The following is a 24,826-nucleotide window of genomic DNA, read 5'->3' as shown; positions in this document are numbered from 1 at the left end:
GAATCACAGGCTCACATTACTTACACATGGAACTTGCTTTGTTCAAGGCTAGCCTTGAACCCATCTACCTCTGCCTCCTGAGTGCTGGGATTAAAGGAGTCCAGCACTTCATAAAAGCATACTTTTTTCCTTAAACTGCACTATGGGAGCTGAGCAATTAAGGACCTCACTGACATGGAAGAATTTCTCATTGGTACACTGCTTCCTCTCCAAAAACATCAAATGAAAAAGTCACTAAATCATCCTACAGTGGCAGACACATACAATCCCAAGGTGGGAAGCTTGAGGTTCCAGACCAAATCAATCAATCAATCTATCTATCTATCTATCGATCAATCTGATCAAATCAACCAATCAATCCCATTTCAGATCAAATCAATCTGCCTATCAATCTACCTACTGTATATAACAAACTAGTGTGTAACGAATTACCTAGTGTGTAAAATTTTCATTTATTTCAAGTGCTTTAACAGTGGCTTCTTAGAGACATTAAACAGTCACTTCTTAAACTGATACTTCTGTTCCATTTTCAAACAAAGAGTAACTGGTGACACCAATAGATAATCAGTTAACTGAGCCTCCTGAGGACTGTGATGTAAGCCATCACAGCATTCAGTCCTTAGTCTCTGTCAGGGGGATGTTGCCTTCTAATTCAAAGCATGTATAAACACCAACTCACTGTCACATCTTACAACAAACATGACAACCACCCAATGACAATTTATAAGGCGTTCTTGCTATTTTAAACTTGCTAGTTTATGTAACTAGTATCCTTAAAATATGATTGAGCTGGGCATGGTGACACACACCTTTCATCTCAGCACTAGGGAGGCGGAGGAAAAGGCAGACAGAACTGAGTTTAAGGCCAGGCTGAACTACAAAGTGGGTTCCAAGACAACCAGGGCTACACACACACACACACACACAAAAACCAAAAACAAAACCAAACCAAACAAAAAGATATGATATAAAACAAACAACAACATAAAACAAATCTGGTCATAATTGAGGTGGGTTTTTTTTTTTTTTTCAATATAAAATTCAATTGTGCTGACCACTAAAACTTCCTACAAGACTTTATTTCAAGCCAGTGATTAGATGGAATCAGAAGGATTAGAAAGCTGGAGAAACACTTCTGATTTTGCAAAACAGGAAGTCAGTACAGCTTTTCAAGTAGAGCTCAGTGATGCTGCAGACTTTGCGTGGGCTTTAAATAATCCGATAGCACTTTGTGAAAATGTGGGAGCTCCTTTACCTCCTTATGCCTTACTTCCATGACTATAAAGTGTGGATAATAATGCACCCTGCTGCGTCGGATTGAGTAAGGTGATTATGTGAAGTGTCTAGAACAGTACTCCTGAGATGTGCTAAATGCTAGTATTACCAAGCTCTGTGTATGACTATTAACTAGGAAATTTGGCTAGAATGCACCATAAAAGGGCTGGGGGAGAGGGTGGGGGTGATCTATTTCTACAGTTACATGTCAAATATAAATTCTATATTTGAATCCAGTGATAGTCAACATCGAAAGTGAGAAAGCAGGTATTAAGTAGAATAATAAAGCTTCGCTCTTCAATTTTCAAAAACATGAGACAATACAGGCTTTGGAGTTTGATGTTTATTTTTAGCTGGAAGAATATGCTAATGGTGATGGCATCAATAGAAGATACGCCGAGTCCACATCTGCAACAGAAGCTCAACAGAAGTTAAAGAGACTGTACCAAAAGGGTAAAGACAAACACTGTTGACATACTCACCCTCAGTGCTGCAAACAGTGAAAAAAGTAATGATATATTAAGACTAAAGCCACTACAACATCAACACAAGTAAGTCAACTACCAAATTCATGCTCTAGGAAACTCCACTGTATTTTTTCCATTTCAAGTGGGCAACCTCTTCCAGGACAGAGCATAGTATCAATAATTGAGCAAGTTTATGTGAGCCGAAAGGGAGCAAATTGAAAAAGGACAGTGCAAAATTAGGAGTTGAGCATTTGGGGTGGAATAATCAAACAGCTCTCAGACTTGCAACAGCAAGCCAGTACAAACACCACCCGGGACTTACTGAAAACCTAGTGAGCCAAGAGCTAAACAATACAAACTAAACTTAAGAGGCAGTACCATGATACACCTGAAAATTTAGAACGCGCTGTCTGTAAATAAAGGAACTCAAACAGAACAGTCTTACATAGTGTTGGAATTATTAACAATTCAAGTAAGAACTAGTAAATCCAATGGTCTTTTAAATAAAACCAAACCAGCTCTCCTACACTGACAATGGCTACATTGCTCAAAATACATTATGAGACTGCTTCCTTATTAGCTCCTAAGCCCCCAGACTCGTTACCAACAGTGACAACCATACCTCATCTATCAACAACCTTCTCTGGACCAGCATGTGTAAGCCCAAAGAGTTTGCATGTGCAGAAATATATTAAGTGTGAGAATCAAGAGGAGGAGAGAATAATTTGAATACTTAATGACAGACCTAAAAGACGGTGGTATGTGTTAGAATAAGAATTTGATAAATTGAACAATTTATTGCTGCTAACACAAGACTTCATTAGAGTTGTTATGTTCTCATTATTTTTGTGTTTGAAGGGTTTAAATTTCTATTACATGGAATTTCATGTAAATGATTTTCAAATGTAACAAATTTGCTAACACCAAAATTTCAGGTTTAATCAGGCTGCTGTGGTTCAAGAGCAGGGAAAAATTCTTGACAGCAAGAAAGAGCTTACCTGAGCCACTGGCTATAAAGCAGTCCATGATGTAAGAACTCTAAGATACACAGATATATTAAAGTATATTAAAATTAAATTAATATGCACTAAAGAAGAAAAAGGTTACGCACTTCCAACTTATGCTCTTTCTCTGCAAGGGCTTCCTTTTGACAACGAAGAAAATCTGCTAACATTCGAGTGAGTTGCTTTCTATCATCTATTTCTGCCGCCAGTCTGCCATTATAATCTGCAAGCAGCATACAAGCATCTTCTACCATTTTAGAAAGCCTTTCTCCAGATTCTTTATCTAAGAGAAGCAGAGGGTGACACAATTATTACACAAGAAATGAAGCTGTACTGCTCCCATACCCAGGCTAACAACACCGTGGGTCTCACTTTCTCTTCTTACCTGTTATTTTCTCAAGCAGGGATACTTCTTGAACTTCAACCGGCAAAGAAGCTATCCTTTGATGGACTGCTGCATCACCCGAGGCTGCATTTTCTAAATCTTGTAATGCTCTAACAAGGTCGAGAGTCTAAAAGATTACACAACTTCAGAACCAGAAGAAAGAAAGCTCTAACAAACATAGAGGACTTGACACCTCTTTCATATTTCTAATCCTTATGAAGCATTCGCTAGTAAAAAAGTGTGTGCAATATATAACACTTCTTAAGACAACCCTTTTACAAATACATTGTTAGACTTATGTTTCCATGTGTTTTGCCTCTGTGTATGTGTCTGTGCAACATGATCATGACCAGTGCCACCAGAGGCCAGAAAAAGGTGCCAAATGCCCTGGAACTGGAATTACAGATGTTGTAAGCTACGTAATGGGTGCTGGGACCAAACCAAACCTAGTTCTCAGGCTAAGAGATTAACTGAGGTTAGGAGCAGCAGCACTCTTAACTGACAGCCATCTCTCCCACTCCAAATCCTTTTTCTACATGTTAAGAAACTGGCCAGGTGGTGCTAGTACACACCTTTGATCCCAGGACTTGGGAGGCAGAAGTAGGTAGTTCTTTGTGAGTTCAAGGCCAGCCTGGTCTAGATAGTGAGTTCCAGCATAGCCAGGGCTACACAGAGAAACGATGTCTCAAAAAATGAAAAATCACAACAAAATCTTACACACACATACACACAACTTTCAAACAAAAGCAATTTGTTAACCAGGAAAGAGAGAGATTAATTTAGTGCTTTTTTTTTTTTTTTTTTTTTTTTGGTTTTTTTTCGAGACAGGGTTTCTCTGTGTAGCCCTGGCTGTCCTGGAACTCACTCTGTAGACCAGGCTGGCCTCGAACTCAGAAATCCACCTGCCTCTGCCTCCCAAGTGCTGGGATTAAAGATGTGCGCCACCACCGCCCAGCTAGTGCCTTTCTTATACCCAGAACACTGAGGTCATCAAAGCCCAAAGGTAATACAGAGCTGTCTTGGGTTTTACCTGTGGTGGCTCACTTGGGGACCCTAGAGAGGAACAGTTTTCATTCTCATCCACCTTTATTTGGTCATAAGTCCTCTTCCTCGTCTTCTTATCTCCATCTGATTTAAAAGACATAAAATTTTAATGAGATGTTTTCCTGAGAGGATCCCACAGAGAGATCAAGATTCTGTACTTACACAAAGCATGCTTAAGTTGCTCTAATACATCGTTTTCATACACAGATCGTTCTTCCCAAATAGATAACACTCTCCCAAGGTGCTTCTTACAGCTTTCATCAGTTTCACTAAAAGAAAGAAAGAAAGAAAGAGAGAGAGAGAGAGAGAGAGAGAGAGAGGAAGGAAGGAAGGAAGGAAGGAAAAGATAAAAGAAAGAAAGACATTAAAACACTAAGAATAAAAATGCAGTGAGTGCTAGCACAAAGTAATGACTGAAATGGGGCCACATACTGGCTCCCAGCAAGAGCTCCCAAACACACTGAGCAGCAGCTCAGGCAGGTGGGACTGAAACACTGCCTTCACCTCCCTTAAGAACTCAGTAATAAAACTGTACATCAAAATGATTTAGTTGTCAAAGGCTTTAGGAGTAGACACTAGGGGTTTAGAAGGCTGCTGCTCCCAAGTGAAAGGAGCTAAAGGACAGCTCCAGGTCACTTTTTAAATCTACTGAACCCATCTTCGGCATGGAAATCAAATGGAGCTTTACAATAGCTATGAATAAGAACATGGTGCTACACACAGCACCCTGGAGACGGAGCCCGGTTAGAGCGATCAGGAGGAGTAGCTGAGAAGAGCAAATCTCAAGACTGGCTCTACATGGGACTTAGGTAACTTTCATTTCCTTCAGCACCACCTAGGGACCGGAGTCCAATCCCTGGGGCTCATGTTATAGAAAGAATGAATCAACTCTAATCTCCATCTGTGTGCACATGGGCACACACAAATACATGAAACAGAAACATTTTAGAGTGCATAAAGTAAAAGATATCCATGTACAAAATTACCTAAAGAAAATCTTTTCAAAAAAAGTTTATGATTATTTAAATACTCTTTATTTCTAAAGCACTTTAAAATGTTAGGAAACACACACACACACACACACACACACACACACACACACACACTAGAAAACTGCAGACACACTGTGGCATTAAGTCCAGCATATCAGATATAAGACGGAAATCTGCAAGCATACATTCAGTCTGGCTCCTTCCTCTACTCTCAGTGATGTTCATCCCAGCTGGATACAGCAGACTTGTGGGCTTTTACAGGTAAGCTGAGATTCAAGCACTCCAAATGCCCCTCTGTGGCAGCTTAACTCACAGAAAGCAAAACCATCATATACTGTACGAAAGCTTTCAACAAATGCAATCTGTTTATCTTGCTGATTTTAAACCTTACCTCATGTACAGAAAGGATCCTACCTTGAAACATGCTTGAATGCCTCCACTATTACTGGTGCAAAATCTTTTGTGAACTCTGGCCCCTTCCTTTTGCTGTTTTGAATGACATCATTGGCCAAGTAGAGAAAAGTAAGCTTCCTGTTGGGTTTGGCTAAAAAATTAGAAAAGGAAAAAAATTAAAATACTAAAACATCCCCATTTAACTTAGACAAATTGTCTTAGGAAATGAACAGCTCCAGCTTCTCCTAACAAATTCATCAAGTCACTGCTGTTAACATCTCCAGGGTAGCTACTCAACCACCTCACAAGGTTGGTCATGTGTGGGGAACAGAGATCTTACAGGGGTCACTGATGGACAGATATGTCCCCTTGCAGGCTTATCGTGGTACTGGAGCACTGGCATCCTTCATTTCTGATCTATAAGCTAACTATATGCTATACATAGAAATGCTCATACAGGCACAAAGCTACATCTCTAAGTCTATATGGATTAAGCTTTACAAAAAACTAAGTACAGCTATTTAATAAGACGGTGATGGGTCACATTACGAAGACAGCACTCTAAACATTGAGTCAGATGTATTAGTGGACTCAAAACCTTTAAACTACTGTGAAAAAGCAGAGTACAAAATATAGTACAGGTTGTAAGACATATCACTCCATTATGTATATTTGCCTTATGCAATAAATATTCATCATTTAATCAGTGAGACAAAATGTTCAAAGGTTAGATTATTTCCTCTTTAGAAATCATTGAGCCCATCTTGACAAAACATTCCTCTATTTGCTATAGTCTGTGGTGTGCTCATCCTTCTAGGGAAGCCACAAGATTTCGATAGCTGTGGTCACAGTATGTTTTTACCCGTTAGTGTTGACACTAAGGTTCAGAAGCAGAGGATGTTGTTTAATTTTTATCAGGATATTTCCAGGTTTGCAAGTTGAAGAGTACTGAGGACTGGAAATACAGCTCTATAAGAACACTTACTTGGTATGCATGAAGGGAACACACAGAACTGGGTGGATAGCCATGAACAAGAGTTCTCAGAAAGAAACTGTCTGCAAAGGAGTGTCATGAAGAGGTTGGAATGTTGTTTGTCTTTAACTCCCTTGCTCATCCTTGCCTACCTCTGTGCCAGAACTAATATCCCGCAACTAACAGAAAGATCTCTTGGAATGTATGAACAGATCCCCTAATTTCCAACAATTAAAAATCTAAGAAGTCAGGTGTGATGACACATGCCTTTAGTCTCAGAACTCAGGAGGCAGAGGCAGGAGGATCTACTTGAGTTCAAGACCAGCCATCCAGGTCTACAAAGCTAGTTCTAGTACAACCAGGGCTACACAGAGAAACTGTCTTGAAAAACCAACCCCTCCCCTCAAAAAAAGAGGTTAAAAAAAATGTTATAGCCTATAGCATAGTTCTCCCTGTTTTGCTATAATCTGCTTACCTGATGTATTCACCAAGGTATTGTGATTTTATAGCTTTTCTTGTTCTGTTACTATAAAAATTCATGAACTAGGCGAGACATGAAGGCACATGCCTTACTCTCCCCAATCAGTAGGCAGAAACAAGAGAATCTCTGGGAGTTCCAGGCAATCCTTGCCTATAGAGTAAGACCCTATCTCAAAAAAGAGGCCAAGTGTAGTGAAGGAGGCAGGCACAAGTAGATCTCTGGGCCTTGGTCCAGCTCAGACTGAACAGTCCTAACACCAAGGTATTATTTTCAATTATTTTTCCTCTTGTGGAACCAAGGTTAAAATGGAGAAACTCTGAGTGCTCCCTATAAAGCCAGATGTGATGGCACACACATTTGAGAGGCAGAGACAGGCCAATCTGGTCTACAAATTGAGTAAGTTCTGGGATAGCTAGGGCTGTTACACAGAGAAACCTGTCTCAGAGCAAGAACGGGAGGGAGGGAGGGAGGGAGGGAGGGAGGGAGGGAGGGAGGAAGAAGTAGGGAGAGAGGGAAAGAGAGGAGAGAGGAAGAGAGGGAAAGAAGAAGAAAGTGAGAGGGAAGGTGGGAAGGATGAGGGAAGGAATCATGAGAATGCTAGGAGAAAATTGCAAAAAATTATTTACGAATACATTTAGACAGTTTTTAAACATAATAGCCATTAATACTTTCACACAGGCCTGTAACAGTGGCACCTGGGAGGCAGCTGAAAAAAAAAAAAAAAAAAACCAGAGAGAGAGTTCAAAGCCAGCCTAAGATGCAGAGTAACCCTGTCTATCTAAAACATAAAACAAAAATGCTAGGGCAGTGGCTCAATGGTAGAGTACTTGCCTAGTAAGCATGAAAGCCTTGGGGGAATTCCTAACGCCCGAAAGACACTCTGGAGTGGCAGGAGCATCCACCTCCGCCATGAATCTGACCTAGTCAGTTCCTATGCTTCTGCTGTTCACAAGATTCCCTAAAGATACCTAGTTACCTTATCTTCCATTCAATTTAAACAGTTTTGATGTGATGTTTGCTGTGTGCCAGGGATCAAAACTGCCATAAAAACAAAACAAAAAACAAACAAAAAAAAAACCTTTCCTACCCCGTTCATGGGTTAAAAATTTTTGCAAGCAACTCACACAGATTATAAACCCAACACTAAAATGCATGCTCCTCCTTCCTTTATTTCCTCTTCATAAATAATCACACCAACATGAAAGTAATGATGAATACAACACCCACTGTGCCTTCCTTGTGTTTTGCTATATTTTCATCAATAAAGTATAAGCCAAGTAAGTGTCACTCACTATCATACAGTACTATCACTGTACATCCCACCTCCTGAGGGGTCTCACCCGCTGCTCTGTGTCACTCACTATCATACAGTACTATCACTGTACATCCCACCTCCTGAGGGGTCTCACCCGCTGCTCTGGGTTGACAAGTATAAACTCTTTCCCTAGAGCCAGTATATCAACACACGCACGCGCGCGCCACAGGGTGAAAAATCTACTACCAAAAAAGGTTTGCAATCGCCATGCTGGTAATCCCACACTCAAACGGCTGAGGCAGGAGGACCACAAGTTTAAGCTCAGTGTGTGATGTTATGAGACTTAATCTAAAACAAACAAATGAACAAACTCTACTGGGTTGCAGTAAAGATCAACAGGTAAAGACAACTGTTGACAAGCCTGACTATCTGAGTTTGATCCCCAGAACCCACCTTGTCCATGGACCTCCACAGATGGGATATGCCCAGTAAATAAACGTAGTCATGTTTTTTTAAAAGCTCTATTAAGCCAAGTGTGGTAGTGCTGACCTATAACCCCAGTTTGGGGGAGATAGAAGGCAGGATAATCTAGAACTCAAGACCTGTCTAGTAAGACCAACATGAGCTAGAGAGACCTGTCTCAAAAACAAACAAACAAACAAAAAGCAAAAAAACCCCACAATGCAATTTAATGCATTTTCTGAAGAAAAGAACTTTGCCAAAGGATTAATTATAAATGATGAAGAGATCATACCTTTTTTCCTTCATTAACTCAGGTAATTATTTAATATTTACCATATTCGTAGGCATTGCATTAGGCACTAGGAATAAAAGACAACTTGCAGTCAGGCACACACACACAAACCTACATATACACAGCACACAGGGAAATAAATAAATAAAGTAGTAACCTTTCAAAAAGAAAATACCAAACTATCAAAAGTTTAAGCTTCATTGTTTAAAAAATGGCTTATAGCATTTCTGCAAGTGGATGGTGGGCAGGACACAAAAATACACCTTCTGGAAAACTCAACCAGGAAAGATCTGTATCTCATGTGGAAACAGGTCCTAACCTGGAGGTAAGAAACTTCAGAAGGCAGGGGTCTCGATGGAAGAAGGTCACTGAAGACATTCCCTTAAAAAGCTGTATTTGAATCTGGCTGCCTCTCCTCCTCCTGCTTCCTGACACCAGCTTTGCCACCTCAAAGTCACCACAACACTGCTTCTCCACAGTTCCAAAACCAAAGGAACCAACCAACCAGGGACTGAACTATGAATAAAAGAAAAGCCCTTCTTTCTGGTTTTGGATTGTGGGTGTTGATGAGACAAGGTAGGCCTTAAACTTGGAATTTTCTTGCCTCCAGTTGACTGTCTCAGATATTGTGTCACAGTAGTTGCAGGTTATAACTAAATACTGAGAATACTGCAAAGGGCCAGCCAAGAGGAGGAGGTTCCAAACTGGAGCTGAGATTTCTGTCTTCTGTTCTCCTTGCCCACCTTAACCACCTCTATCAATTCCTTTGCTTTCTAGAGGAGCAATGTTTACATAGAAGAAAAGGTGTTGTCTTCACTGTCTTGATGCTCTGCCTCATCCAAGGGCCAAAACAATTGGACAAGGGACCACAGACAAAACCTGTGAAGCCATGAGAAAAAACTTTCCTCCTTAGACATTGTGAACGTGAGGGATTCTGGGGCACTAATAAGAAAAGGCCACTAATGCAGTGTGAGCCCCAATGCTATATCCACTTCACACAGTTCTCAGATGATACTGATCAATCAGTCTGAGGCCTATACTTTAAGGCAAGTTCTCACTCAGTATGTAGCCCTTTAGACCTTGAACTTATGCGCATTCTATTGCCTGTCTCCAGAGTGCTGAAATCACAAAAAGTATACACCAACATGCCTAGCTGAAGACAGACATGAGAGGAACAATCTCTTCAGCAAATAAATTGCATGGAATAAAAAATGACACACAAATAAAAATGGGGGAAAGATGCCAGGCATAGTGATTGCACACCTTTACACCCAGTGCTGAAGAGGCAAAGTAGGCAGAGTTTGAAATCAATCCACCTGATCTACACAGCAAGTTCCAGGTCAGTCAGAGCTACATAGTAAAATCCTGTCTCAAAGTTAAAGGAGGAGGGTTAAGTAAAGATCTGTCAACCAAAATCTATGTGTGGATTCTACTTTATAATATTATTATTCAAGACATTTCTAAGGGAACTGACACTAAACATAAAGAGTGTAGGATGAAAATAATCAATTATGGGGCTCAAAAATATGATGGCTCAGTGGGGCACACACACAAATTTAAAAAGAATTATGGTATAATTGCCCCCTTATGGTTGTGTTAAAAGTTCAATGTAGGTCTTAGTGTATGGCAAACACATCCTAATGTGTTATGGTAATATGGCTCTATATCTGATAATGGTTTTAAACCAGGGGGAAGAACCAAGCAACAAAATGAAGCCATAGGCATGAAACAGAGAAGACACACTGTCACCAATGCTGAAGACATGTCTGGGCTCTACAGCTGAAGCTACTGCTGAGCTGGAAGGCACTTGCCTACCATACACTCAGAACTGCACAAGCTAGGAAGGAGTGGTGTACACTTGTCATTCTAGCATTTGGGAGGTTGGAGGCAGGAGAATCATATGTTCAAGGTCATGCTTGACTATACAGTGAGTTGGAGGCAGTCGTGAATACATGAGAGCCTGTCTCAAAAACCACGATGATGAAGAAAACCGCATGGTGTTCATGCGTATTTTACTTTTGTGTATGATTGGGGGTTCGGGGGTTTTTTGTTTTGTTTATTTTGTTTTGTTTTGTTTTAAGACAGGGTCTGTGTAGAGTCCTGGCCACCCAAAACGAGCTGTGTAGACCAGACTGGCCTCAAACTCACAGAAATCCATTTGCCTCTGCTTAGATTACAGGTATGTGCGACTACACCTGGCCTTCAGTGTATGATTTTGAAAGTTTATTACAGGCAATGAGCTAGTGAGGTGTCCTCATCTCTACGCCCCTATACTCAGTGCATGTATCTCTCAACTACTGTGTGAAATCAATACACACATAAGACTTTTTCATAAATGAAATGTTATATGTCTTTAAAAGAGCCAACACACTTCATTTAGACAGAACCTTTTGAACTGATAAACAAATAATATCAAACACTTTCCAACAACCTCCATTTCTTCATGGCTACTGGATCACATGATATACAGGGTTCAAATAATTTATACCTTTTATCCCATAAATCTGAGCAAATGTGAATATAGGGTGGATTCCAAGAGGCAGAGATGATGTACTGAAAGGTATACAATAAATTTCAACGAATGCTGTCATGCCTACCATGTTACAGTCCCTGTGACAACACACCATATACCAACAAGCATTTAAAACTTTGGCCAATCTTGTGCAACTAACAGTACTTTTATCTGCAATTCCCAACTAGTGAGGGTTCCAAAAACTGACAGTTTTTTGTGTGTTTGTTTGTTTGTGTGTGTTGTTTGTTTGCTTTTGGAGTTTGCAGACAAGGTTTCTCTGTATAGCTTTAGCTGTCCTGGACTCAGAGACCTGCCTGCATGTATCCTGAGCCCTGGGATTAAAGGTGTGTACCACTGTCCACAGAGTGAGCTGAGTTCCTAACACATTTACATTCCCTCTCTGGGAACTTTCCGTTAACATCATGTTGCCTGATTTCAGCTAATTGCTTTTTCTTATTCATTTATATTTATGAATAAATTATACTTTTTTGTGCTTTAGATGTTCTCTGGAGCTGTTGCTCAAAATTGGAATTTGGCATTTTCTATACTCACAAGCTTTAAGAGATTTATGTAGTTAAATCTATTTCCTACGTGATTCTTGGCTCATAGCCTATTTAGAATAATCATTTGGCACCTCAAGAAGTAGTGATAAATGTGCATTCTTCTTTGTTTGCATAACTGCTTTGTATGCATTCACATGGCATTAGCTTTCTCTACAGCACTGGGTAGGATAAAGCCTACTTGTTGCTACTCCATTGGTTCTCAAGGATCTGAGTGACCACCACAGGCCTCCATGCAACAAGCATCTTCCTCAACCACTGTTCTGCTCCATTCTGTGGGCTTCTAACTCCTGTGCAACATCCCTGTTTTGAGTAAAACAAGTTTATAGTCTGCCTAGAAACTTACACTGAGTACTACTTCCACTGCTGACCTAGGCTCTTCTTCCAAGTCTTCTTCTCCCAGTAATCTTTAGAATTAGTTCTAAACTTGTTTTTTAAAAGAACCTGGGGTCAGCAAGACGGCTAAATCTGTAAAAGAAGCGCTGGCCACACTAAACTTGACAACCAGAATTCAATTATAGAATCTACATGGGAAAAAAAGGACAAATTCCACATTGTCTTCTAACCTACACACGTAGGTGCGCAAATACACACACACACACACACACACACACACACACACACACACACTAAAAAATTATCTGCATTTACAAATTAGTCCAGAGATCACTATATTGGCCTCTTTACAAGGGACTTTTATTAAGCAATTTTACATACTGCTTTGCTATTCTAAATTTTAAAGCAAGAATTTCAGGGCAATAAAAAGTGTCAGTTAGTGCTTGGCATAGCATTACATTAAATTAGAATCATTAAAAATACTAACACAACCAGCCAGAATCAGATGACATAGCAAGGTGTTTGCTGCTAAGCAATGCAGATTTGATGACCCGAGTACCATTCTCAAATCCCATGTGAAGGTGGGAGGACAGACCCAATGCCACAGTAGTCCCCTGGCCTCCAACTGGTACTCCATGGCATGGAACTCCCACCTTCCTGTCACCAAATACACACACACACAATAATAAATTTAAATGTTTTTTTCATTTTAGAAAGTCTAACACAGCACGACAACCAGAAAGTATCCTCTACCAGCAGAGACAGACAAACACTAGTCTATGGCTGAATGTATCAGCTAACCTGTTACAACAGCACTCAGGAAACAGGACTATCAGTTCAAGGTAGTCTGAGCTACATGATGATACCCTGGGGTTTTTGTTGTTGCTTTGTTTTGAGAGACAGACACACATACACATACACACAGAGAATATGAATGAATGAATGAATGAATGAATGAATGAACGAACGAACGAACCAATCAACCAACCAACCAACTGGCCTGGGAGTAATGTATACACTTTTTTAATACTAGCACTTGAGAGGCTGAGACAAGCCGGCCAACCTACATATGACACTGCCTAAAAAATGCTTAAGCTGTAAATAGCTCAATGGCAAAGCACTTCCCTAGCAAGTGAAAGCAGTTGAGTTTGACCACTAGTATGCCCTCCAAAAACAGTAACAAAGAGTAGTGTTCTAAGAAGGTCCACACATTCGACCCAATCTCAGTCACCTGCAGGAGACTTCTGATTTAGAGAGAAAACACAGGCATCTTCTACCTCTGCTACTGGTATAACCATGGCCAAAGCCAACAGGAGAGAGGTATGAAGGACTGGCTTGGGACATGAGAACTCAAAGAGCAGCAAGATACTTCCCCAGTTTCTTTGTAGCTGAGGGACAGAGAAACTGTAACAAAAGCTGACATAAAAACTCCTAAAAGTTGGCCTGGTTCACTAGCCAAAGCACTATAAAAAGGGGAGTTGGGGGATGCTGTAAATACTGTGTACACTAATATATGCCTGACACCCACAAAGGCCTAAAAAGGGCGTTGGATCCCCTGAAACAGCCACCATGCAGGTGCTGGGAATGGCACAGACCTCCAAGAACAGCCATTGTTCTGAACTACTGAACCAGTTCTCCAGGCTCCAAGACAGAAAACATTTTGATTTTTAAAGATTTACTTATTTTATTTATGTGAGTACATTGTACCTGTCTTCAGACACACCAGAAGAGGGCAACAGAGCTTATTACAGATGGTTGTGAACCACCATGTGATTGCTGGGAATTGAACTCAGGACCTCTGGAAGAGCAGTCACTGCTCTTAACCGCTGATCCATCTCTCCAGCCCAAGACAGAAAACTTTTAACCAATAACTGCTATACTCCTGCCAAATACCACAAAACCTATAGCCATATTCCAAAAGCAAAGTTCAAATGGGAAACCCAGATTTCTGCATTTATAGGCCCCTAACACAGAGTCCCGAAGCCCAGTCACAGCAGCATTAGAAGGCAAAGTAGGGAGCCAACCAGGATGGACAACCCTGCCCCTTCCTGGTAAGAAGGCAGAGCTTCCCAGGAGGAATGTGTCACAGGCAGGAAACTTGTGCGCATAAAAGCCCAGCAGTAAGAGGCAACACACCCATTCCCTTTCTCCTTGTGAAGTCAGTGAGAACCTTGTGAATCCCCAACAGTCGCCATGCCTCCCTCCTAGGACATGCCTTATCTGAGATCCAACTAAATCAAGACTGAACAAAAGTAAGAATTTCATAATATCATGCAGTAAATCTATGAATCAAAGCCAGATGTAGTGAAGCTTACCTTCAATTCCAGTGCGTATGGGGGGAGGGAGATGCGGGTGGTGAGTTCAGGGACAGCCAGGGCTACACAGTAAAACTAGGTCTCAAAAACAAAACAAAATATGAACCAACTTTTTTTGAGGTTGTTATCTGTTGTTTTCTGAGACAGGTTCTCACTATTCTTTGAACCTGGGGTGGTGTTTGTTTCTCAAGTGCTGGTTACACCTGGCAGTGAATTCGTTTTTATTCACCCCGACTAAAGAAGCTCTCAAATAGAATGAAATACATGTCAACACCAAGGAGATGTGAGAAGTATCTGACAAAAAGCCTTAAAATAGCCATCATAAAAAGGCAAATCAGGATGAAAATATGTTTAAAAATACATTTCCTATCCATGGGACACAGGTGTAGAGGTGCCAAGAAAGGAAACTGAAACCGTGACTGTACACTGCAGAAAGGATGTCTCAGATCACCAACAGACTCAGACTCAAAATCCAGGGAGGCATGGGGGTGCCACAAAATAAAGCCAAGAGTGAGGAGATCATTGCACTGAAAAGGACTGGTGAAAACAAAGTCTCATCTTGAAAAAAAAACAATCCTACTAAAAACTCCTAGCTCTGGTCTGCCCAGAACCTGTCATAATGTAAACCAAGGTGGCCTTGAATTGCAACAAATTCACCTGGAATTAAGGCATACACCCCCACAACAGCCAACTGAAAACTCTTTAGCATGAGCGACCAAGAAAAAAAGAGGGAAGCACCCGTCATGAGTTTTCAGAACTATGCAAGGACTTATTATCCGAAGAGGTCACAAGTTCCTAATGAGAACTTTACCTTTAAAATTTAAAAAAGAAATGTGCAACTTTCAGATTTTATTTTCTGAGATCCAATCAATAATTCATTTAATACGCACCTAAATATCTTGTGAGCTGTCAGTCATGGAAAAAAAAAAACAAACCACAGGACAGAAGCCTCAATCTTCCGATAAGAAGAAATTCAACCCAGTCTTGTTATGACACATATAAGAAATGCTATAACAATATAAGAAAGAACTAGGGAAGTGATACTCTCCACTCAGTAATATCCACCAAAAAAGAAAAAATTCTTATGCTCAAGTTCCTGTAGTTTACAGTAAGGACATGTCTTCTACTCCTGAGGCTTTAAGAACTTATGCTGGCTTTGCTGTGACACCTTAAAGTGTATGATATGATCACAGTGCCTGACATGTGCTTTGCTAAGATGGAAAATCCATTAATCTCTGTGTGTATATGTTTAAGGAAGAAGCCATGAGTACAGGATTCAGTCCCACTAGTGGCTTTGAGAAGCCATGGAGGTAGGTGGGTCACATATCCTGTGGTAAGTGGAACTACTATAATGGTTGACAACTCTAAAACTTAAGCAGACATGGTAATCTACAAATAGTGAACTTGAAAGAACTGACAACAGTGAGGTGCTCACACAGAGACAACTAGGGAACGACAACAGTGAGGTACACAAAGCAGTAAGCAGTTACTTCCTTCTCCACACAAGACTAAAACCCAATTTCTCATCAGAAACAATGGACACGAGAAGACTGAGACACATAACGTCCTGAAAGATGGTACGTATGGTGACCCTATTAAGCAACAATTCTGGGTAGGCACAGCTGTTTCTGCCTGTAATCCTATCGCACAGGCTTCGGGGGGGATTATCATGAGTTAAGGCACAGTCTTAATTTGAAACAACCCTTAAGAATATATTTTATTTTTTACGTATGTGGGTGTTTTGCTTGCATGTATGTCTGCACCACTGGTGCCTAGAGGACAGAAGCTGTAACCAGCTCCCCTGGAACTAAGTATTGAACCAGTTCCTCTGAAAGAACAGCCAGTGCTCTTTACTTCTCCAGCTCCTTGAAAACTTCCCTGTAAAGCTGAAAGAGAACCTAAAGCCTTTCAAGCTACCAAAGCTACAAAGCATGGCTGGGAAACAGAACAGAGAAAGAACATGTAATTACACACACATTCAAGTATAGGTACACACACATTCAAGTATAAGTACACACACATTCAAGTGTAAAGTGGTAGTATTCTTCTAAAGATGAAACTCGCTTAACAAAGTAACTATATTAAGACAATAAAAAATAACCATATTCAATAGTGTTTAGCACATATATAAGATTACTGTGGTGGTTAGAATGGAAATGGCCCCCATAGCTCATAAAGAGCAGCATCATTGGAGGTGTGGCCTTCCTGGAGTAGGTGTGGCCTTGGAGGAAGTGTGATACTGGGTTTTGAGGTCTCAGAAGTTCAAGCCAAACCCAGTGGCTCAGTGGCTCTTCCTGCTGCCAAAGGACACAGATATAGAACCCTCCTCCTCTCCCTCTCCAGCAGCGTGTCTGCCTACATGTCACTATGCTTCTCACATGACAATATGGACTAAACCTCTAAACCATACCCAATTAAATGTTTTCCTTTATAAGAGTTCCTGTAGTCATGATGTCTATTCACAGCAATCACACTCTAAGACAATTATGGAACCATTACTTCTAGGCAGTACCGATACATTTTCAGTTCCTCCAAAGACCCAAAATACCCATTAGGCATTCATTCCTCCATTTCCTTCCTCCCCTCACATCTGAACTCCCAGGTGCTAGTTCATGATCCTCTCTAATCTTGTATTTCATACAAACAGAATTATACAGTATGTGACCTTCTATGTGAGGCTTCCGACTTTCCATGATGCATACCCAGCCTGTCCACCCTGCTGTGTGCATCAGCACTTTCTTCCTTTTTATGGTTGAATATTACTTCAGGAAATGGATATATTACATTTGTTATCTACTCATTTGGGGGTAGAAATTCCGATCCATGATTAAGAAAAATCTCTGGGTTTGGGGCTAGAGGATCAGAAACTAAGAGCCCTTGCTGCTCTTACAGGTTCAGTTACTGAACCAACAGTAGGTTGCTCAATTGCTTTTAATCCCAGAACCAGGAGATCTGATGCCCTCTTCAGGCCTCCAAAGGGATCTGTACTCACAAGAACATACGCACGCACGCTCGCTCGCTCGCACGCACGCACGCACGCACGCACGCACGCACGCATACACACCCGCACACATTTATTTTTATTATTATTATTATTATTATTATTATTATTATTATTATTATTATTATGGTGTAAGTTGTTTTGTTTTTCAAGACAAGATTTCTCTGTGTAGCCCTGGCTGTCCTGGAACTTATTTGTAGACCAAGCTATCCTTGAAATCAGAGATCCTCTTGCCTCTGCCTTCTGACTGTTGGGATTGAAGGTGTAGACCACTACCACCTGGCTCACAACTTCTTTAAAAAATCTAAAAACTCATCTAGTTATGAGTGTGTTAAGGTGTATGGCAGAACTAATGTCATCTAAACCATCAGCTGTAACCGTATCAGCTGACTAACATTCATGAATGTCAAATGCTCAGACAACTTTTGAGTCAGAGTAACACTCAGGATACACAGCCCCAACAGTGGGTGTCAGAGAAAGACACCGCCACTTATTGTGAGTAATCAATCAGCTTACGGGATTAGGAAGGTTGTTAAAGGCCCCTATCTGTAGCTGACAAACTAGAAACATAACAAAGCCAATACTGTAGATCTGGTTGAGCCTGAGAGTCAGGAGTGCTCAGTGTTCTGAAGGCTGTGGGCTGCAGGCTGCAGGCTGCTCAAGGCTTGAAAAATATCTCAATGGCTAAGAGCATAAGCTCTTGCAAGACTGGGGATCTGTTCCCAGCACCCACACGGTGGCTTCACAATCCTTAACTCCAGTTCCAGGGATCAAAATCACTCTTGACCTTCATGGACACTAAGCACACATGTGACACAGATACATGCAGACAAAATACTCTCACTTAAATAATTCTTTAAAAAAAAATGTACGGAGACCTTGTGTCAAAAACCAAACAAAGGTACATCCTTGTATCTTCGGAGTGCCAGAAACTCCGAAGACTGAAGCAAGAAAACTGCCAAGTCAGGCACTGCCAAAAGTGAGTTCTCTACATATCATCTTGAAATATACATCTCAAGATGATAGAGCCATATTACAGCAAGACTATTAACAAACAAAAACTAAAAACCAATATTTTATAATACACTGCTAAGAAAACTAGATGATCTGGCTGTCTGAAATATAATCCTTAACTACTCAAATAAATTAAATTTGTTTTAAAAAATAATCTATAAAATTGTTCTAGAGAAGCAGAGACAGATCAGGATTCATAAACATCCCCAGCTACATAGCAAGTAACTCAAGGCCAGCCAGAGTTACATAAGACCCTACCATAAGTAAATAAGACATGAGAAGATTTAATCCAATCACAACCTAGGAACAAAAGCTAGTATCACTTATGATATTTACAAATACTAAAATGCCAGCTTTACTAAACTGTCTTTGAATCAGAACTATGTATGTTCCCTCAACTGGACAAAAGTGCTTCAGGACAAACATTCAACAATACAGACCACTTTCTTAACTTAATTTTCAGTTAAGTCTGTTTTCATAAAGGCGACAGAGAGGAAGGGACAACAGTGAACAAGTTTGAGAAACACTTATAATAACCACACATGTAGAGTAAGACTGCAGTTATCAAACTAAAAAAAAAAAAAAAAAGCCATCACAAAGATGTGAACTATCTTTAAGATGAAATAGAATGAAATAATACTCTCCCAAATAACAAAATGCTTTTTTCTTGAAACTAATAAGATAATTCAACAGTTAATACAGGAAAATAAGTATGTATGACAAAATTCGAACTGGGCAATGTCCTGCCAGCCATGAAAATCAGTGTGACACCAGTGTCTAAGAACGCAGATCAGCAACTCACACACAGTGGAGAAGCCCATGAAAGACTTATATAAAATGCATGTTTCCCTTCCTTCCTCTAAAACAGAAATTATGAACTGGAAATGTCCCATGAAAACATCAATGGCCCCTGTCTCGAAAAACCAAAAACCAAAAAAAAAAAAAAAAAGAAAACATCAATGGCAAATGCCACATTCAAATGACCAGACTGGCAATGCCTTTGCTGCAAGGCAATGAAAGAAAACAAACATTTAAAGCGAGAGTAAAAAATCTATATTCTTAGAACAGTTTCTAGCAAATTCTACTCACACTAACAAACTTTAAAAGTCTTCCCAGATACCCTAAACAAAGCTAGGCCCCCTTTGCAGTTACTTAGTAGTAGAATCCACTTTTCTGGCTGCCATATAAGCTCCATGGAAACAGTTGTGGCACTTTATCTGCTAAATCTTCTCACTTGAGAAAGAAGACTACACAACTATTTACTGAATAAAGCAGCAGTCATCTTGTACATTTCAAATGAAAACTTAGTTTATTTAGAAAATATTAAGCTGGAGAAATGGCTTATGCTTGGTATGTAACCTGACTTCAATCCCCAGAACCCATTAAAGTCAGGCATTGCAACTGAGCAACCAGGAAGCAGAGTCAGGCAGACCCCTAGAGCACACTGGCTAACCAGCCTGGCCTAATCAGTGAGCCCTGGGTGAGACAGCCTATCTCAAACAACGAGGTGGCTGGTTTCTGAGTAAGACATTGTCCTCAACCTCTGCCAGTGACATGTTCACACATATAGGTTACACTCACATGCATACAAACACACATAAGAAATCTTTTACATTTTTACATACATTATGCATGTATGTATGGGCATATATATTCTTCTATCAAAAGACAGTAAGTTGAGCTAAAACAGCTAAAAATTGAAATAGAAAACCCAAAGGAGGGCTGGAGAGATGGCTCAGTGGTTAAGAGCACTGACTGCTCTTCCAGAGGTCCTGAGTTCAATTCCCAGCAACCACATGGTGGCTCACAACCATCTGCAATTAGATCTGACGCCCTCTTCTGGCTTGTCTGAAGACAACTACAGTGTACTCATATATGTAAAATAAATAAATAAAATTAAAAAAAAAAAAAAAAAAAAAAAGAAAACCCAAAGGAACCCGTTATCTGCTTCATACACAACATAGCACCACTCCCCACCTACCACACGAAGTAACAGAGGAGCGCTTCCTAGGGCATGGCCACCAAGCTGCAGCAGGGAAGGATCCTAAAGTGATGAGCAGACTGCACCACACCCTTCCCTCAGGAAGGAAAGAATGTGGGGCAGACTGAGGCAGCCCACGGTGAGTTAGTTACCATTACAAAGTTAATGTCATTAACTTGGAATATAGTGCTTAATCACTGCTTTTCACAGCTAAGGTTATTGTTTGGTTTGAGACAAGGTCTAGTTATGTAGCCCAGACTGGACTTGAACTTTTACTTTGCCTACCACAGCCTCCCAAGCTGGAATTATAGGTGAGCATGAGCAGACCAGAGTATTCACTCTGTATTTGTATTCACTGTAATTGTGCATATGCATCAACACTAGACTTTGCTCACTTTCTAACTTTCCTAAATAGCAAAATGGTCTGTACCTGACTGTTTAACTCAAGATTTGGTTGTTTCTAATTCAGTTACGCTGTTTCACATAGTTCTACAAAGAGTGCTCAAGACTTTGACTCTGTAACACACTGTCATCTACAAAACTTACTCTCAAGAACCATACAATGGGGAGCTGCAAAAATGGTTCACTAGTTAAGAGCAATTGTTGTTGCAGAGGACCAGAGTTCAGCTCCTACCCAACATGGCGGCTCCCAACTATCTGTAACTTCAGTTTCAGGAGAGACAGCCTCTTATGGCATCCTTGGGCACTGCATGCACATGGTGCACATACATAAATGCAAGTGAAACACTCATACACATAAATTTAGTAATTAAAACAAACCATACAATGGGGCCAGAGAGATGACTCAGTGGTCATGAGCACTTCCACTTCCTGCTCTTGCAGAGGAGCCAGGTTCAATCTCCAGCACTCGCACGGTGGCTCACAACCATCTATAACTCCAATGTCAGGTTTCAACACCCTCTTTGGGCCTCCTCAGGCACACAAATGGTGCACAACATACACATGAACCCAACACATAAATACAAATTTAAATTTTTTTTCTAAAGAATGGTGCAACAGAATGACGAAACAAACAACAAACAAACAAACAAAAGATCACATACTATCATGTTCATGACTGTGTTGGGCAGCATTCATACTTAGCCTCGACTGGATGGAGCCCTCCAGCTGCAGAATGCACACACCTGTATTTAGGTCACTGATTAAAAACAAAAAACCTTGCTGGGAATTACAATTTAAAGGCTATCTTCTAACTACCAGAATGTCTCTCTCTACTTTTTAAGGGCTGGAAACATAACTCAATGGTCTTCTTTCCTTACCAACCATGTGGCTCCCATGTGTCCTGTTCACATGCCTACAGTTTTGTTTATCAGTTTTAGCACGATCATGTCTTATAGCACAATGCTAACTGCAATCATTTAACTACTGTAAACTAGGAGACTATCACTGTAGATGGTACCATAAGACTGGGGCTTATGTTGGTTATGAATAAAACAATATGGTGTGCAAAGCCTTGGGTTCGATCCCCAGTACTAGACACCCCTAAAAGTAAAAAAAGCTCTTCCCATTTTTGTGATAAGGTTTAACACAAATTCTGTGCCCATGAGCTCTATTTCAGAATATATCCCTAGTAAGAGAACATTAAAATCAACAAGCATATATATACTTTCAGCTTCATTAGAGGTCAAGTTCATCTCTAAAGCAAGTATACCTCTTTAACTCTTTAACTCTGCCAACCAAGCAGTGTTGTTAATGTTTCTCACCACACCTAGTTTATCATACTTTTTAATTGCCAAACTATTCAACCATTGATATCATTAAAGTCTATTCTTTTCTAATTACTGTCACTTACTGACCTTTTCAGGTTTCTTCATGCAAAACGTGTATAAATAATACTGTCACTTTTCTATTGATTTCCTACTGTCTCCAGTCTGTGTAGGTTGCATGTGTTTATAAATGCTTCGCTCCCCACCATAAACCCTTTACTGACTTTGAAATTTCTGACTTCTCAACATTCACTATTACTTTCCAAGCCTTACTAGTGTGTCTCAAAGCTTAGGATCCCGAGCTGACATCCTCACCGGAAGCCAACGCAAGGAATCAAACTGAAAATGTCAACAGTAGCTCATTTTTTTTTTCTAAAAGTTGTTATCTTTTTAACCACAGCAAACACATGAGGACAGATTGTTATGCTTATGTCCTCCCTAAGTACCCATGTCCAAGTAAGGTCATACAAACACACATACAAATACTAAGTATGATAAGAAAGGGGGCTGGAGAGATGGCTAAGAAGTTAAGAGCACTTGCTGCTCTTGCAGGGGACCGGGGTTCAGTTCCCAATACTCACATCAGTAGGCCCACAATTACTTGTAACTCCAGTTCTAGGAAACTCAACGCCCTCTTCTGGCATTGGTGGGCACCAGGCACACAGATAGAGCACATACATATATTAAGGCAAACAATCATATAGATAAAACTATTTTTTGAATGTAATAAAAATACGTTAAAGCCTAGACATAGTATACAAAAGCCATGCAGATATCTGCAACAATAAAGAACAGTGCCCCTATTCAATGATTTAAGAATTAAATACAATTCAGATTAAGCCAATGAAAAAAGACTGGATCTCACTAGGCAACCCTACTGACCTGGAACTCACTTTGTACATCAGAGAGACCTAGAGCTCTGAGGCTATGTGTTAAGATTAAAGGCGTGCCACCACCCCAGGCCACCAATACCTTTTTAATTTTCTGCGTGTCTAATACAAACTAGCCCTTTACAGATACAGTTACTCAGCAGGGAAGAACTGAATTTTTTGTGTGTCCCTGAGCTAAAGACATGTGTTCAAAAAAAGTTCCCTTCATTTTGGAGATCACAATTAAATATTCTGTAAAACAAGGACTCTGAACTAAGGGATCCTTGGGTTACTAACTCCTGTCATTTTCAGGTAAGGCATTTACAATACAAAAGCTAAAAGAAATGTGCTAGCCGAGTTCCTCTTGCCTGCCAAGGAAGGGCTTTACTCCGCGTAGACTCAGAGTTCAAAAAAATGGCATACCTGTATTGATAATACGTGAGCAAGTTGATCTATCATAGAAAAGGCACAACTCCCAACCCCACGTACTTTCTTCTTTCTATCCTTCAAGAAAAACTACAGGATAAGAAAAACGCCGACTGAGTTTCAGACTCTTGCCAGATGCTGGGCCTAAACCTCGATACTAATCCAATGTTAGATTATGGGACCTTTTTGGTTATTTATACTTTCAGTCTGTCACTGTAGCCCAAACACCGGCTCTGTGGGACACATCAGGTGAACGAAGAGCCGAACACACTACTCCCGGGTCCCGCAGACCCCACGACAGTACTAGCCAGCTGCGACGGGGACGCAGGGGAGCGCGGATGGGACGCGCAGAACCAGGGCTAAACGGAGCACCAAAAGCACGACCTCTGACAGTCGGACGGTTCACTGAGTGCAAAGGGCTAGATGCTCAGAGTCCGGAGTGGAAAGCGGAGAGCCTGGGGCAGGGCGCGGGAACAGGGGACTCCGGGGAACATTACCCGGAACCTAGGGGAGGTCGCAGGGAGACGGAGCGGGAAGCCAGGGAATCAGGACAGAATTACCAGGAACCGGGGAAACACGGAGGAGCCCGGGCGGAACTCAGGAAGCCTGCTCAAGGGGAGTTGGAGGTGGGAAGCTAGGAACCTGGGGAAAGACTGAGGAGCCTGGAGTAGGAGCCCGGGGCAGGACGCGCGCCGCCGCTCACCTTTGCGTAGCTCCCGCTCCCACACCGTGACGATGGGCCGCGAGTGTTTGCGATGGTGGATGAGCCACAGGGACAGGGTCTGCACGCTCTGCTGCGAGTTGCTCAACTCGGACAGCTTCTTCTCCAGCGCCGCCTCAGAGAAGGCGGACATCCCTCCGAAACCACGTTCGCGCCGTCCTACGCCGTGGAGCTGAGAGTAGGAGAGTGTCGCCGCCCTCGTCGCCGCCTCGCCCCCACACCCCACCCTTCCCCACGCCCTCACCACCACCACCAACCCCGAGTCCGAGGCCGGTCGCAATCTAGCAAGATGGCGCCCAGCCGGCAGTGACGTCACACACCGGGCCCTGCCCCTCGCGCTG

The 24,826-nt window shown here is 41.2% G+C and overlaps 1 protein-coding gene across 4 annotated transcripts in view; it reads right to left on the bottom strand.

The window, feature by feature from the left end:
• Rprd1a (regulation of nuclear pre-mRNA domain containing 1A) overlaps nucleotides 1–24,777 on the bottom strand; it is a 42,259-nt gene extending 17,482 nt beyond the window's left edge. Inside the window, exons 1-7 of one of the 4 annotated variants that reach the window (XM_076912891.1) lie at nucleotides 24,468–24,719; nucleotides 5,582–5,711; nucleotides 4,338–4,444; nucleotides 4,162–4,259; nucleotides 3,132–3,258; nucleotides 2,852–3,029; nucleotides 1,482–1,683 (exon numbers count right to left, since the gene is read on the bottom strand). In XM_076912891.1, the coding sequence (XP_076769006.1) occupies nucleotides 1,497–1,683; nucleotides 2,852–3,029; nucleotides 3,132–3,258; nucleotides 4,162–4,259; nucleotides 4,338–4,444; nucleotides 5,582–5,711; nucleotides 24,468–24,618 (978 nt within the window). In that variant the 5' untranslated portion in view covers nucleotides 24,619–24,719 and the 3' untranslated portion in view covers nucleotides 1,482–1,496. Of the gene's footprint in view, nucleotides 1–1,481; nucleotides 1,684–2,851; nucleotides 3,030–3,131; nucleotides 3,259–4,161; nucleotides 4,260–4,337; nucleotides 4,445–5,581; nucleotides 5,712–24,467 lie in introns of those variants that run through there. The other 3 variants (XM_034518046.2, XM_076912890.1, XM_034518048.2) reach the window with 3 other exon arrangements.
• Nucleotides 24,778–24,826: the final 49 nt, after the last annotated feature.

Source organism: Arvicanthis niloticus, chromosome 14 (assembly GCF_011762505.2).
Source record: "Arvicanthis niloticus isolate mArvNil1 chromosome 14, mArvNil1.pat.X, whole genome shotgun sequence".
Lineage (NCBI taxonomy): Eukaryota > Metazoa > Chordata > Mammalia > Rodentia > Muridae > Arvicanthis > Arvicanthis niloticus.
Note: the sequence above shows the minus strand (reverse complement) of the source record. Positions and strands in the feature narration are given on the sequence as shown.